The 14,532-nt window shown below is 46.6% G+C and overlaps 1 protein-coding gene across 3 annotated transcripts in view; it reads right to left on the reverse strand.

The window, feature by feature from the left end:
- Positions 1-332: 332 nt before the first annotated feature.
- The window catches only part of SLC1A6 (solute carrier family 1 member 6), a 30,406-nt gene continuing 16,206 nt past the window's right edge, over positions 333-14,532 (reverse strand). For 2 of the 3 annotated variants that reach the window (XM_054463040.2, XM_054463041.2), the window contains exons 6-10: positions 12,819-13,162; positions 6,813-7,046; positions 4,470-4,664; positions 3,214-3,348; positions 341-688 (exon numbers count right to left, since the gene is read on the reverse strand). In XM_054463040.2, coding sequence (XP_054319015.1) covers positions 493-688; positions 3,214-3,348; positions 4,470-4,664; positions 6,813-7,046; positions 12,819-13,162 — 1,104 coding nt within the window. In that variant the 3' untranslated portion in view covers positions 341-492. Of the gene's footprint in view, positions 689-3,213; positions 3,349-4,469; positions 4,665-6,812; positions 7,047-12,818; positions 13,163-14,532 lie in introns of all 3 variants that reach the window. The other variant, XM_054463039.2, reaches the window with a different exon arrangement.

Consider the following 14,532-nt stretch of genomic DNA (forward strand, 5'->3'; position numbering starts at 1 on the left):
TTCCAAAGTGCTGGGATTACAGGCGGGAGCCACCACGCCCGGCCCTGAACTCTATGGGCCTTTCTAGTGAATTGCTGAACCTAAAGGTGGTCTTGGGGGACCCCTGACACAGAGACCATGGATACCGTTTTATCAGGAGAAATAATGGTTTTTCTTTACCTTCTTCTTCCGCCACTCTTTGAGAATGTAAGAAACATGAGTTGACCACTCTTCTTGTTAAAGCTGAAGCTTCCCTTCTCCCCAAACCTAGGAGAAATGTTTCTTCCCCTCCCTTGCTCACGCCGTCCTTCAAGCCCTCAGCATGTGCTCAGAGAGAAACAGAGACCTTATATACCTTTCATTCCTGCTCCTTTATTTCACTTTTCCCTCCCCCCTAAATGAGTCAAGCAGAACGTGTGTTCAGCCCATGGTCAGTTGGGTGACAGATGTGTCCCCAGGGCTCCCCTCCCCAGCCCCCTTCCCTCCTCTCTGGGGGGCAGAGCTGGAGGCCCCTCACATAGCACTCTCGTTGCCTCCCCGTCCCCGGGATGCCCCCTTCTCCTGTGCCATGAGGGACTTGTAGGGTTTCCCCAGGCTGGGGAGGGTGAGCTCAGCTTCCTGAAGCTCCAGCTCCCGCTGAGACAAGTGCTCGATGACGGCTGCTCCAATTGAGTCCCCCAGTACGTTGGTCATTGTGCGAAGCCGGTCACTGGTACAGGGGAAAAAGAAGCTGCCATTAATGGGGGCTTGAAAAGCTTCACAGAAAGAGGGTGCAGCAGAGTGGGGTCCCTGTGCCAGGGAGTCAGAGGGCTCCCATTCCAGTACGATCCATGACCACATGTCCCCAAGCAGGTTCTTCCCCCTCTCTGTCCTGTTTCTCCTACTAACAAACAGGATGGACCAGCTCTGAGATGTTCATGTTTGATCTTAGATGTGATATTTTTTTAAAAATGAGGCCAGGTGTGGTTTAAAGAAAAAAGATCATATCATTAAAAAAGATATGATCCCAGCACTTTGGAAGGCTGATAGGCAGAAGAATTGCTTGAGACCAGGAGTCCAAGACCAGCCTGGGCAACACAGCAAGACCCCATCTCTAAATAGAATAACTTTAAAACATGGCCTGGGATGGTAGCATGTGCCTGTAGTCCAAGCTACTTGGGAGGCTGAGATGGGAGGGTCACTTGAGCCCAGAACGTCAAGGCTGCAGTGAGCTATGATCATGCCACTCCACTCCAGCCTAGATGACAGAACAAGACCCTGTCTCTCAAAAAAAAGAAAATGAGGCTGGGCGTGGTGGCTCATGCTTGTAATCCCAGCACAAGGTGGGCAGATCACAAGGTCAGGAGTTGGAGACCAGCCTGACCAACATAGTGAAACCCTGTCTCTACTAAAAATAAAAATAAAAAAAAAATTAGCCGGGCATGGCGGCATGTGCCTGTAATCCCAGCTACTCGTGAGGCTGAGGCAGGAGAATCACTTGAACCTGGGAGGCAGAGGTTGCAGTGAGCTGAGATTGAGCCACTGCACTCCAGCTTGGGTGACAGAGCGAGACCCTGTCTCAAAAAAAAAGAAAAGAAAAAAATGAACATCTGATACAGATAATTAAGGGTTATGAACTGCAAAGCACATAGAATCCGGAATGGTAAACCAGGGCAGGCCTGAGTCAATACAGGTGTAGACTAGGGCAGGCTGAAGATTATAAAATTGGAACTCAGGCTCAGCTGACAGCTCCCATGTGGGAATGAAAGTCCAGGCTTCCTTTAATGTAAACCTCCTGGTTTTGTTGTTGTTGCTGGTTTTTGTTTTTGTTTTTGTTTTTTGAGATGGTGTTTCACTCCTGTTGCCCAGGCTGGAGTGCAGTGGTGCGATCTCGGCTCACTGCAACCTCCACCTCCCAGGTTCAAGTGATTCTCCTGTCTCAGCCTCCTGAGTAGCTGAGATTATAGGCGCCCACCACTAGGCCCGGCTAATTTTTGGTATTTTTAGTAGAGATGGGGTTTCACCATGTTGGCCAGGCTGGTCTTGAACTCCTGACCTCAGGTGATCTGCCCACCTCGGCCTCCCAAAGTGCTGGGATTACAGGCATGAGCCACCACACCCGGCCTGTTTTTGTGTTTTTGAAACAGAGTGTTGCTCTGTCACACAGGCTGGAGTGCAGTCATGTGACCTTGGCTCACTGCAGCCTCAACCTCCCAGGTTCAAGAGTTCCTCCCACCTCAGCCTCCCAAGCAGCTGAGACTACAGGTGCGCCACCACACCCAGCTAATTTTTGTATTTTTTGTAGAGGCGGGATTTGCCATGTTGCCCAGGCTGGTCTTGAACTCCTGAACTCAAGCAATCCACCTGCTTTGGCCTCCCAAAGTGCTGGGATTACAGGCACATGTCACTGTGTCCTACCTGTAAACCTCCTGTTTTTAAAAATTGAGATTAAAATATATATTTGCAGCTGGGAGTAGCAGCTCACACCTGTAGTCCCAACTACTTGGGAGGCTGAAGCAAGAGGATTGCTTAAGCTAAGGAGTTCAAGGCCAGCCCAGGCAACACAGCAAAATGTAATCTCAAAAAATAAAAAAATAAATAAATAACAAATCCCAGCACTTTGCGAGGCCGAGGCAGGTGGATCATGAGGTCAGCAGATCGAGACCATCCTGGCTAACATGGTGAAACCCCGTCTCTACTTAAAATACAAAAAAACAAAAAATTAGCCAGGCATGGTGGCGGGCACCTGTAATCCCAGCTACTTGGGAGGCTGAGGCAGAAGAATGGTGTGAACCCGGGAGGCAATCTCATCTCACTGCTACCTCAACCTCCCAGGTTCAAGCGATTCTCCTGCCTCAGCCTCCTGAGCAGCTGGGATTACAGGCACGTGCCACCACGCCCAGCTAATTTTGTTTTTTGTTTGTTTGTTTGTTTGTTTGTATTTTTAGTAAAGACACCGCACCCGGCCTGGATCACCTTTTGGTGACTTCTACATAAAACAGGTAAAAGAGGAGTTTTTCCGACTGATAGGTAAAGCCCCCATTGCTTGTCTCCAACCCTACTTCCCAAAGATAACTGTGGGATTTGGGGTCCAGAGGCCATGGATTGGAGGCCTCTCCAACGCCTCCTTTTCACTTAAAAATTCTGGACCACTGCATCTTTGCTGGAATGAAAGTCCACAGGTTGAGGACGTTGCAGGGGAAAGCAGTGTGTGCAGAAGTGGGAGCACCAAGGTCCAGCCTGGAGAACACTCACAGGAACCAGTCCACGGCGATGATGAGCGTGATATCTTCCGTGGGCAAGCCGACCGACGTGAGCACAATCACCATGGTGACCAGACCCGCCTGGGGGATGCCAGCAGCCCCAACACTGGCTGCTGTGGCCGTGATGCTGCAGGGGGAGGGAAAACATGGGGAGCAGGTGGAGGGAAGAAGGCGATGAGGAAGAGAGAGGAAAAGGACAGAGAGAAGGGAAGACACCGGCTCCCCAAGGCATTTTAAATTAAATACCCAAGCCAGACACAGAGAGAAAAATACTGCTTGATGCCTCGCCTCGCCTCGCCTCGCTCCTCACCCGCCCCCGCCACCCCTCCCCTCCTCGCCCCGCCCCTCCCCTCCTCGCCCCGCCCCTCCCCTCCTCGCCCCGCCCCTCCCCTCCTCGCCTCACGTCGCCCAGCCTCGCCTCCTCTCTCTCTCCAAGGCTGAAGTGCAGTGGTGTTATCTCAGCTCACTGCAACTCACTACTCAATCCCACCTTAACCTCCTGAGTAGCTGGGACCACAGGCACATGCCACAACGCCTGGTTAATTTTTAGTAGAGATGGGGTTTCACCATGTTGGCCAGGCTGGTCTCGAACCCCTGACCTCAAGTGATCCACCCACCTCGGCCTCCCAAAGTGCCGGAATTACAGGTGTGAGCCACCACGCCCGACAGAGCTTACATTCTAGTATGGGAAGCAGGCAATAAACAAAATGAGTAACTAAAATTCATACTATATGGAGATGGTACTACATGGGGAAACAGTGCCTCCTTAGCAAGACCCGATATGCCATTTTAAACAGGGCTTCCCTGAAAAAGTAACGCCGAAGACCTGAAGGAGATGACAATGTTCACTGTTATTTTTATAATGACTAAGTTGGAACCACTGGATGATGGGACCTATAAATACAGGAATAAATAAATGTATAGAGCCTACAAATATAAGAATCTATATACAAGAACCTCGGGTTATCAGGATGCACCAGCCATGCTTTGGAAAACACCGGACAAATGGATCTCCCACGTGAGAGGGAAACTGACAGGAACGTCTTGGCAGCTCCTGACAGCCTCAGGTGGCAACTTTACCTTTCACCTACCTCATCTGGCATTGGGCTCTTCCCACATCCCCCTTCGAACATCCGTGGGCTCCTCTGAGCTCCAGCTGTGGCCCCCTCCTCCCTCCCCAACCCTCCCAGCCAAGCTGATGACCGCTTAAGTCTCACCTGCTGGCAGGTCCTACTCAAGCCCTCTCACCTGATGGTTGTGATCTGACCCAGGTTGAGCTCGTAGTTGTTAACTTGAGCAATGAAGATGGCAGCCAGGGCCTCGTAGAGGGCAGTGCCATCCATGTTGACCGTGGCGCCCACAGGCAGGACGAACCTGGTGATGCGGCGGTCCACACCCAGGCCCTCCTCCAGGCAGCGGAAGGTGATGGGCAGCGTTGCCGAGCTGGGGGAAAGAGCCCAGAGCTGAGGACGGGGCGTGGCCTGGTGGGGGCGGGGCTGGGAACAGGGTGTGGCCTAGAGGGGCAGGGCAGAGAATGGGGCGTGACCTAGTGGGGCACTGCTGAGAATGGGTAGGGCTGGGTCACATGGGCGGGGCTGAGAACAGGGGAGGAGTAGGTGAGGCGGGGCTCAGAGCAGGACGTGGCCAGGTAAGGAAGAGCTGAGAATAGGGCGTGGCCCGGAAGGGCGAGGCTCAGAGCAGGGCATGGGCTGGGTGTGGCCCGGAAGGGCGGGGCTCAGAGCAGGGCATGGGCTGAGCGTGGCCTGGGCAGAAATGAGCCCAAGGAGCGCTCCCCTTGAGAACATTGAGCAGGCCAGTTGGGGGCTCCGCAAGAGGCAGAAGACAAGAGTATAACATTTCAGAGGCTGATAACTGTACAAAGGAAAGGAGCAACTCTTCATGATACAGGAAGAAAACAGCAATGAGAGTCTCCCAAGCTGAAGATCTCTTGACCCACTTAAAGCCAATAGCTAAGGCCAATGACTACACACTAGTTTATGGCACTAGTTTGTTCTACCTATCCATTTCCAGAAAGGACAGGACCAAAGGTCTGCTGACTTCAGGGAAGGCCCCTATTCCAGATTCCCCTGTTTGCACCAGCATTGACCTCAGCTGTGCTAACTTTCTCTATCCATCTACCCGCCATGTCTTATCAGAGAAAAGTGACCTAATTGGTTGGTGAGTTTAGTCAAAGAAGTGGGCATCTCATTTGGGGCAAGTCTGTCCACAAGGCGTGTGTTCTGTGGTCAGCTTTACATCATACGGTTGGAATCCTGGACTCATAAGTGAGTCTCTGGGTGTCCAACTCAGCGGTGACTATGTGAGTTTAATTCTAGGATACAGTGACATCAGTGTCACATAGCCATAGGCCAAGAGGTACATTCCCTGACCAGCGTTATGGGCAATTTTAAAAATTATATTTTTGACCAGGTGCAGTGGTTCGTGCCTGTAATCACAGCACTTTGGGAGAGCGAGACGGGCAGATCACTTGAGCTCAGGAGTTCAAGACAAGCCTGGCCAACGTGGCAAAACCCCGTCTCTACCAAAAAAAAAAAAAAAAAACTTAGCCGGGAGGGCTAAAAAATTAGCCGGGAGGACTGGAATCACGCACCTGTGATTCCAGCTACTTGGGAGGCTGAGGTGGGAGGATCACTTGAGCCTGGGAGGTGGAGGTTGCAGTGAGTGGAGATCACACCACTGCACTCTACCTGGGTGATAGAGTGAGGCCTCATGTCAAACGAAAAAGAAAAAGAAAAAAAAGATATTTTTGGCCAGGCGTGGTGGCTTACACATGTAATCCCAGCACTTTGAGAGGCCAAGGTGGGTGGATCACATGAGGCCAGGTGTTCGAGACCAGCCTGGCCAACATGGCAAAACCCCATCTCTACTAAAAATACAAAAATTAGCCAGGTGTGGTGGTGCACACCTGTAATCCCAGCTACTTGGGAGGCTGAGGCAGGAGAATCACTTGAACCTAAGAGGCAGAGCTTGCAGTGAGCCAAGATCACACCACTGCACTCCAGCCTGGGTGACAGAGTGAGACTCTGTCTCAAAAAAAAAGAAAAAAAATTCTTCCATCTTTTTGGCTGTTGTGCTACTTTTCAAATTTGTTTTTGAATTGGGATGATGCTCTTAATTAATCCCCTAAAGCTACAAAAGAAGAAGAGGAGGAGGAAGAGGAGGAAGAAGAAAAAGGAGGAAGAGGATGAAGGGGAAGAAGAAGGAGGAGGAGAAGGAAGAAGCAGCAGCCAAGATATCTCCCAGACACCATCTCAAAAGTGGAGATGACACACTCTGAGCTAGGAAACGACTGAGCTCATGGGGCATGCTGGAATCTTCCCTCTTAACCTCAAAATTGGCACCTGGTTCTCCTCCACAGAAAGTTAAAAAACAGGAAAGGAGAAAAGGAGACCAGGAGAGCCAGCCCAGGACAATGACTGGCCCCCAGGTGTTGACATTATGAGCCCTGGACATGATTGGATGACTCAGAAGAGGTGTTTAAGGAACAGAGAGGGCAGATGCCGTAGGAGAGGACATGAAGGACAAGAAGTGCAACCAGGAATGGTGCTGGGGTGGGGAGCAAGGCCATACCTGGAAGACGTGCCCATAGCGGTGATGAGGGCTTGTAGCATGCCCCCAATGAAGGGGAAGGGGTTCCGGTGAGTGACGAGGAAGTAGATGAGGGGAAGGACAATGCCGGCATGGAGGAACAGGCCCACGATGACGGTCAGGGTGTACATGCCCAGCTGACCCCCCAGGACGGCCATGTCTTCCATCTCCAGAATCTTCCCAGCAATCAGGAACAGGATGCCCACAGGTGCATACCTGTGTGAGGGAGCCACATACCTGTCAGGGCTCCCTCCTGACCTCCCTTGCAGGTCTGAAGGTGGCATCCCCAAGGCTTTGCCCATATAGGGCCCTGGAGCCACACAGTACCCACGATACAGCACCCTACTCCATCCCAGTCTTCCCCGTACACTAATGAATGCCACCGGGCCCCATGAATGAAGCCCATCTCCTCCTCCTCCTGCTCTTCCACATCTCCCCACCATGGTAGAAAAGTTCCTACAACTCCGGGTTATACAACCTTTCAGGTCTCTCCTGTATCTACTCCCCATTCAAGCCCTCTCAATCCTGCCCCAAATAATCACTACCTTCAGTTTCCTTCCTTAGACATTGCCAAGACATTCCCTGTCTCTGGCCTTCTAAGCTTCCCTTATCTTCTGACCCCAACTTTGTTCCACATTTGAAACGTGTATGCCCCTATTCTCTTCCCTATCAGTGCCTGTTATCACTCATTCACCAGCCTAAGCATTTCCCTCTCAAACCACTTGTCCTATCAAAATCACCGATGTATTCATTCATTCCACAGATATTGACTGAGTACCTACTGAGTACCAGGCACATGGCTCCTGTCCTCATGGCACTTACATTCTGTTATGGACTAAATGTTTATGTCCCCTCCTCCCTCCAACCAAATTCATATGTTGAGATCCTAACCCCCAATGGAATAGTATTGGGAGGTGATTAGGTCATGAGGGTGGAGCCATCATGAATGGAATTAGTGCCCATATAAAAGACACACCAGAGGGCTCCCTCCATCCTTCTGTCATTCGAAGACACAGCAAGAAGACGCCTTCCATGAACCCGAAGACAGCCCTCACCAGACATGGAATCTGTGGGTGCCTTGAACTTAGACTTCCCACCCTCCAGAGCTGTGCGAAATACATTTTTGTTCTTTAAGCCACGATGTCTATGGTATTTTTGTTACAGCAGCTGACATGAACTAAGACACATTCTAATGGGGAGAGCAGGAGGTACACATAGAAATGCACTAATTGCAAACTTCAAGTGGTGATAACAGCAAAGGAGAGTCACTGGATGGGACTGCTTCTGAGCAGATGGTCAGAGAGGGCTTTTCTGAAGAGGTGACATTTAAGCTGAGACTTGCATGATGAGAAGGTACCCTGTGTATCTGGAAGAAATCATTGCAGGCACAATGCAAAGACTCTGAGATGGGCATGCACTAGGAGTGCTGGAGGACCAGAGAGAAGACCAATGTAGCTGGAGTATTGAGTAAAAAGGAGAATAAAGAAGATGAAAGAAGCAAGTTCATCAGGGGTTCACCTGTTTCCCCCCATAATCCAGCCCACTGGTCAATCGTGTGAGTTTCTGCCATTGGCACCATCATCTCATTTCTAGGCTTCAATGGCTACTCCTCTTTCTTTAGAAATTGAAGTCTATGGCCAGGCGTGGTGGCTCATGCCTATAATCCCAGCACTTTGGGAGGCCGAGGAGGGCAGATCACTTGAGTTCAAGAGTTCGAGACCAGCCTGGCCAACATGGTGAAACCCCATCTCTATTAAAAATACAAAAATTAGTTGGGTGTGGTAGTGCACACCTTAGTCCCAGCTACTCGGGAGGCTGAGGCAGAAGAATCACTTGAACCCAGGAGGCAGAAGTTGCAGTGAGCTGAGATCGCATCACTGCATTCCAGCTTGGGTGACAGAGCCAGACCCCATCTCAAAAAAAAAAAAAAATTGGTATCTACTTTGGCTCACATTCATCGTGGATGTGTTGGAGGAGGTGGGGACCTCTTGGGAAGGTGGTACAATAGCTTGAGTCAAAAATGAGGATGCAAGGGACTTCTCCAGTCACATCTGTGTTCTCCAAACTGGGCTCAGAGTTAGCCCTGGGGAGTAGTTGAGTCTTCTCCAAGTCAACATGACTAGATCCACCTCTATGCTTACTCTGAGTAATCCCTCTCTCAACTTCCTCACCTCCATCCTTCCACCTCATCCCCTGCAAAATTCCTCAGCCCAAGATTCATTGTGCATGATTTCTTACCCCCTACACTCAGCCACCTGGCACATCTGGACATTTCACCCAATCATGCCAATGACACCGCTATAAATTCATTGTTCCCAATTCAGCTGAGCCTTCAGTATTCCTTGTTAACTCTGTTTATCCTTAATAAGCTCCCCACTCCCATTCCTTTCAGATGCTTTTCCAGGCCCTCAACTTGGCCTCAAGTTCCTTATATGAAGAAAGTAGAAGTTCGTCTTCAAAGTTTCCCTTCTTGTTAAAGAATAAATCTTAAGTGTTAAAAATAGTTTCTTTTAAAGACTAACTTCCTTCAAGCCTCCTTACTTTATGCTAATAACTCTTTGTTAAGCCCTATCCTATGTAGGTGTTAGACACGCTCACAAGCACATAGTACATTCTACATCCTTGTACTTTAACCAAGATATCTGTGCTGGACGTGCTCACAGGCATGTCCCAACTTGCAGCCTATACCCCTTCCTTATTTGGGAATGTTATTACTTTTCTAAGTCCTCTTGTAAGCAACTTCCTCTTTTCCTCTGTTTTCCATTGCTTTTACCTATTTAGAAAAGTTTTAAATTATTAGCCAGTCGGGTTTTAGTTTAGATTGTAAGGTCTGGCTCCAGCCAATGGAGACAGGACACAGTAGCAGGGACAAACTGCATAAGGGATAAAAATTGCTTCTTCCCTCCTTTGTTCAGGTGTGCTCTTGTCATTGTTCCATCTGTGATGAACACCCTTTCTGCAGAAGTAAAAATTGCCTTGCTGAGATAATTAAATTTATGTTCGAGTGCTATTTCTTTATGGCACTGGGGAACAAGCATTCTGTTTCTAAATAAACATTTTACATATAACACTATACAACTTTCCAATTGTTTGGGATGATGTACAAAGTATTCTCCCATTTGGGATCTGACAGCCTTGTTAATATCTTCCACCACCACTCCCAACTTACCCCATGCTCTCACCTTCCTGAACGCCCCACCATTCTCCAAACGACTTAGGTACCTTCAAGCTTTGCATGTTCTCTTCTCTATGCCTGAAATACGTCTCCCCTCTCACTGTCCAGTTGAAGTCCTACTCACCTGTCAAGACGCAGTTAACAGGTGACCTTCTTCATGACTCCCTCTTCAGGAAGCATTCACTGCGTACCCCTCTACTCACTGCTTACTTCTCCATGTTCCCAACACTTTTTAAATGTTCCTTTACTACAGAACCTACCACCTTGTGTTATACTGATCTACAATGTGTCTGTCTCCCCTAAGATTTTGTGAGCTCCTTGAGGACAAGGTATGAGTGCACTGTATCTCTGTACTCCAGAAGTCAAGACAAAGTCTGCCTGGGAAAATGCCTGCTGACTGAATAAAGATATTTCTGAAGTAATAAAGGAATCTAGAGAAGGAAGGATGGAAGGAAGGAAGGAAGGGATTAACAACTTGATGAATAAGTAAGGAAATAAGCAAATGAAACAAGTTAGTAGCTGAGTGAACAAATACATGAACAAATAAGTGAATGAAGAGAATACTTGAATAAATGAATGAAAGAATAACAAATGCATAGATGAATGAGTGGGTCAAAGAATGAATTAGAATGAATAAATGACTTAACTGAGTAAATAAACAGATGAGTCCATCAATGATTTAACTAATGCATGGATGAGTTTCTAAATAAATTTATGAGGGAATGAATACATAAATGAGTGAGTTAACTGATGCATGGAAGAATGAATAGATGAATAAGAAAATGAATGAACCAATAGAAGAATGAGAATGAATAAGTGAATAAATTGGTGAATGAAGAGATAAATGAGGAAGCGAATGGGTGAATAAATCATTGCAGAAAGGTATGAATGAATGAATAGTAACTAACCAATGCATAGGAGATGAATAAATCCCTGTCACTTGTGACAACACAGATGAACCTGGAGGACATTATGCTAATTGAAATAACCAAGACGCAGAAAGACAAATACCACACGATCTCACTTATCTGTGGAATCTAAACAATCAAACTCACAGAAGCAGGGAGTAAAATGGTGGTTACCAGGGACTCACAGGGAAGGGAGATTGGGGAGATGTTGATCAAGGATACAAAATTTCAGTTAAACAGGAGAAATAAGTTCAAGAGATATATTGGACAACATGGTAGGTATAGTTAAAAACAATGTATTGTGTACTTGCAAATCACAAAGAGAGTAGATTTTAAGTGGTCTCTCCCTTTTTTCTTTTCTTTTTTTTTTTTTTTTTGAGACTGAGTCTCATTCTGTCACTCAGGCAATCACAACTCACTGCAGCCTCTACATCCCAGGCTCAATCTGTCCTCCTGCCTCAGCCTCCCAAGTAGCTGGGACTACAGGTGCATGCCACCACACCCAGCTAATTTTTTTGTATTTTTTGTGGTCTTGCCATGTTGCCCAGGCTGGTCTCAAATTTCTGGGCTCAAGTGATTCTCCCACCTTGGCCTCCCAAAGTGCTGAGATTATAGGCATGAGCCACCACACCCTGCCTAGATCTTAAGTGTTCTCACCACAAAAAAATAAACATGTGAGGTAACGTTTATGTTAGTTAGCTCAACTGAACCATCCCACAATGTAGAGATATTTCAAAACATTATATTGCACATGAAAATATATACAGTTTTTATTTGTCAATTAGAAATACATTAATTTTGCAAAATAAATAAATGAGTGACCAAATAAATCCAGAAACCAATGCATGAAAGAATAAATGTAGCTCAATAAATGTCAGTGAATGGCTTGGTCAATGTATTGAAGAATGAGTGAATGAACAGATAAGCAAGGGAGTGAACAAGTGAACAAATCATTGCAGAAAAGTGTGAATGAATGAATGAGTTAGTGAGTTGGCCAGTGATTTAACCAATGCATAGATGAATGAATAAATGAATGAGGAAATGAGTAAATCAATGCATTGAAGCATGAGTATAGATGAATAAATCACTGAATGAGTGATTTCATCAATGCATAGAGCAATGAGGGGATGAACAGATGAACAAAGAAATGAATGAATCATTGCAGGAGGACATGAATGAAGAGTGAGATATTCCACGAACTAACCAATGCATAGAAGAATGAATGAATGAACAGATGAACAAGGAAGTGAACTAGTGATGAAATCATTCCAGAAAGACATGAATGAATGAGTTGGTGAGTGGGTAAGTGAATTAACAGCATGAGTATAGATGAATAAATCACTGAATGAGTGATTGCATCAATGCATAGAAGAATGAGTGAATGAACAGATGAACAAAGAAATGAATGAATCATTGCAGAAGGACATGAATGAATGAACAGATAAGCAAGGGAGTAAAAGCAGGGAGTAAAATGGTGGTTACCAGGGACTCGCAGGGAAGGGGAGATTGGGGAGATGTTGACCAAGGATACAAAATTTCAGTTAAACAGGAGAAATAAGTTCAAGAGATATATTGGACAACATGGTAGGTATAGTTAAAAACAATGTATTGTGTACTTGCAAATCACAAAGAGAGTGATTATCTGTGAATGAACAGATAAGCAAGGGAGTGAACAAGTGAACAAATCATTGCAGAAAAGTGTGAATGAATGAATGAGTTAGTGAGTTGGCCAGTGATTTAACCAATGCATAGATGAATGAATACATGAATGAGGAAATGAGTAAATCAATGCATTGAAGAATAAATGAATGACCAAAAGTCCCCAGCAAGCCCTTCAGCAGCTTCCCCACAGCCTGACTTCCCAGCTCTGGCTCCACCTTCCCGTGGGCACAGACCAGGACTCACCAGATAATGATGCCCACCAGCCTCATAATAGCCTCATTGAGGCTGTCGAAGAAGTCCCTGAGGACTCTGCCCTTGTGTTTCATGCCACCAATGACCAGCCCAAAGGCCACAGAGAAGACCACGAGGCCCAGGGCGTTGATGCCATTGGCGGAGCCAGGCACGGGTACAGTCTCCTCAAAGCTCAGCACCTCCTGCAGGGTACCCAAGGCCCGAGTGACATTTTCCAGGAAGCTGGTTCCGTTCTCCACTGAGAATGGAGGAGGCATGGAGGCACCCGGCTCAGACCCGTTCTCTGTCCTCACCATGGTCCTGGTTACCACCCTCGTGCTGTACTGCGTCTTGAACTGAAATAGAGAGAGATTGCGCCCAGATTCAATTCAGCGGATGCATCAGAATCGCCTAGAGAAATTCCTTGAGACCACGGATTCCCAGCTCCCACACCCTGGAAGATCTTATCCAGCAGATCTGAATGAGTGAATGAATGATTTGAATAGTGCATGGAAGAATAAGTGAATGAATCAGTAAACCCATTATGAAAAATCATATGGAGCTTCCTCAAAAAATTAAAAATAGAACTACCAGCCGGGCATGGCTCACGCCTGTAATCCCAACACTTTGGAAGGTCGAGGCAGGCTGATCATGAGGTCAGGAGTTTGAGACCATCCTGGCCAACACGGTGAAACCCTGTCTCTACTAAAAACACAAAAATTAGCTGGGTGTGGTGGTGTGTGCCTGTAGTCCCAGCCACTTGGGAGGCTGAGGCAGGAGAATCGCTTGAACCTGGGAGGCAGAGGTTGCAGTGAGCTGAGATGGTGCCACTGCACTCCAGCCTGGCGACACAGTGAGACTCCATCTCAAAAAACAAAAAAAAAATTGAACTACCATAGGACCAGCAATCCCACTACTGTATATATCCAAAGGAAATGAAATCAGTATCTCAAAGAGATATCTGCTCTCCCATGTTTATTGCGGTACTATTCACAATAGCCAAGATATGAAATCAACCTAAGTATCCATCAATGAATAAATAGATACAGAACATCTGGTATACATATACAATGAAATACTATTCAGCCTTGAAAAAGGAGGGGATCCTGTCATTTGTGACAACAGGGTTGAACCTGAAAAACACTGTGCTACGTGAAATAAGCCAGGCACAAAAAGACAAATATTGCATGCTCTCACTTATATGTGAAATTTAAAAGAGTTGGACTCATAGAAGCAGAAAATAGAATAGTGCTTACCAGGGACTGGGGAGCAGGGAAATTGGGGAGATGTTGGTAAAAGGACACAAAATTTCAGCTAGACAAGAGGAATAAGTTCAATAGCTCTATTATACAACATGGTGACTATAGCTAATGACAATGTATTGTGTATTTGAAAATCACCAAAAGAGTAGATTTTAAGTGTTTTTATCTCAAAAAATGTTAAGTATATAAGGTAACTGATATGTTAATAAGCTTGACTGAGCCACTCCACAATGCAGACATATTTCAAAACATCGTCATACCTCATAAATACATATCTTTGTGTGAATTTAAACATAAATAAATTTTAAAAAATTTTTTGAAGAATAAGTGACTGAATAAATGAATGAGGAAGGGAACCACCAATGTGTTGGAAGTAGTATAGATTCTGAATTTTTCACAAGCTCCCTGGGCAATGCTTAACCAGAGTTGAGGGCCTCTCCCCTCAACCATCTATGGTCAAAGTT

This window comes from Pongo pygmaeus, chromosome 20 (assembly GCF_028885625.2).
Source record: "Pongo pygmaeus isolate AG05252 chromosome 20, NHGRI_mPonPyg2-v2.0_pri, whole genome shotgun sequence".
NCBI lineage: Eukaryota > Metazoa > Chordata > Mammalia > Primates > Hominidae > Pongo > Pongo pygmaeus.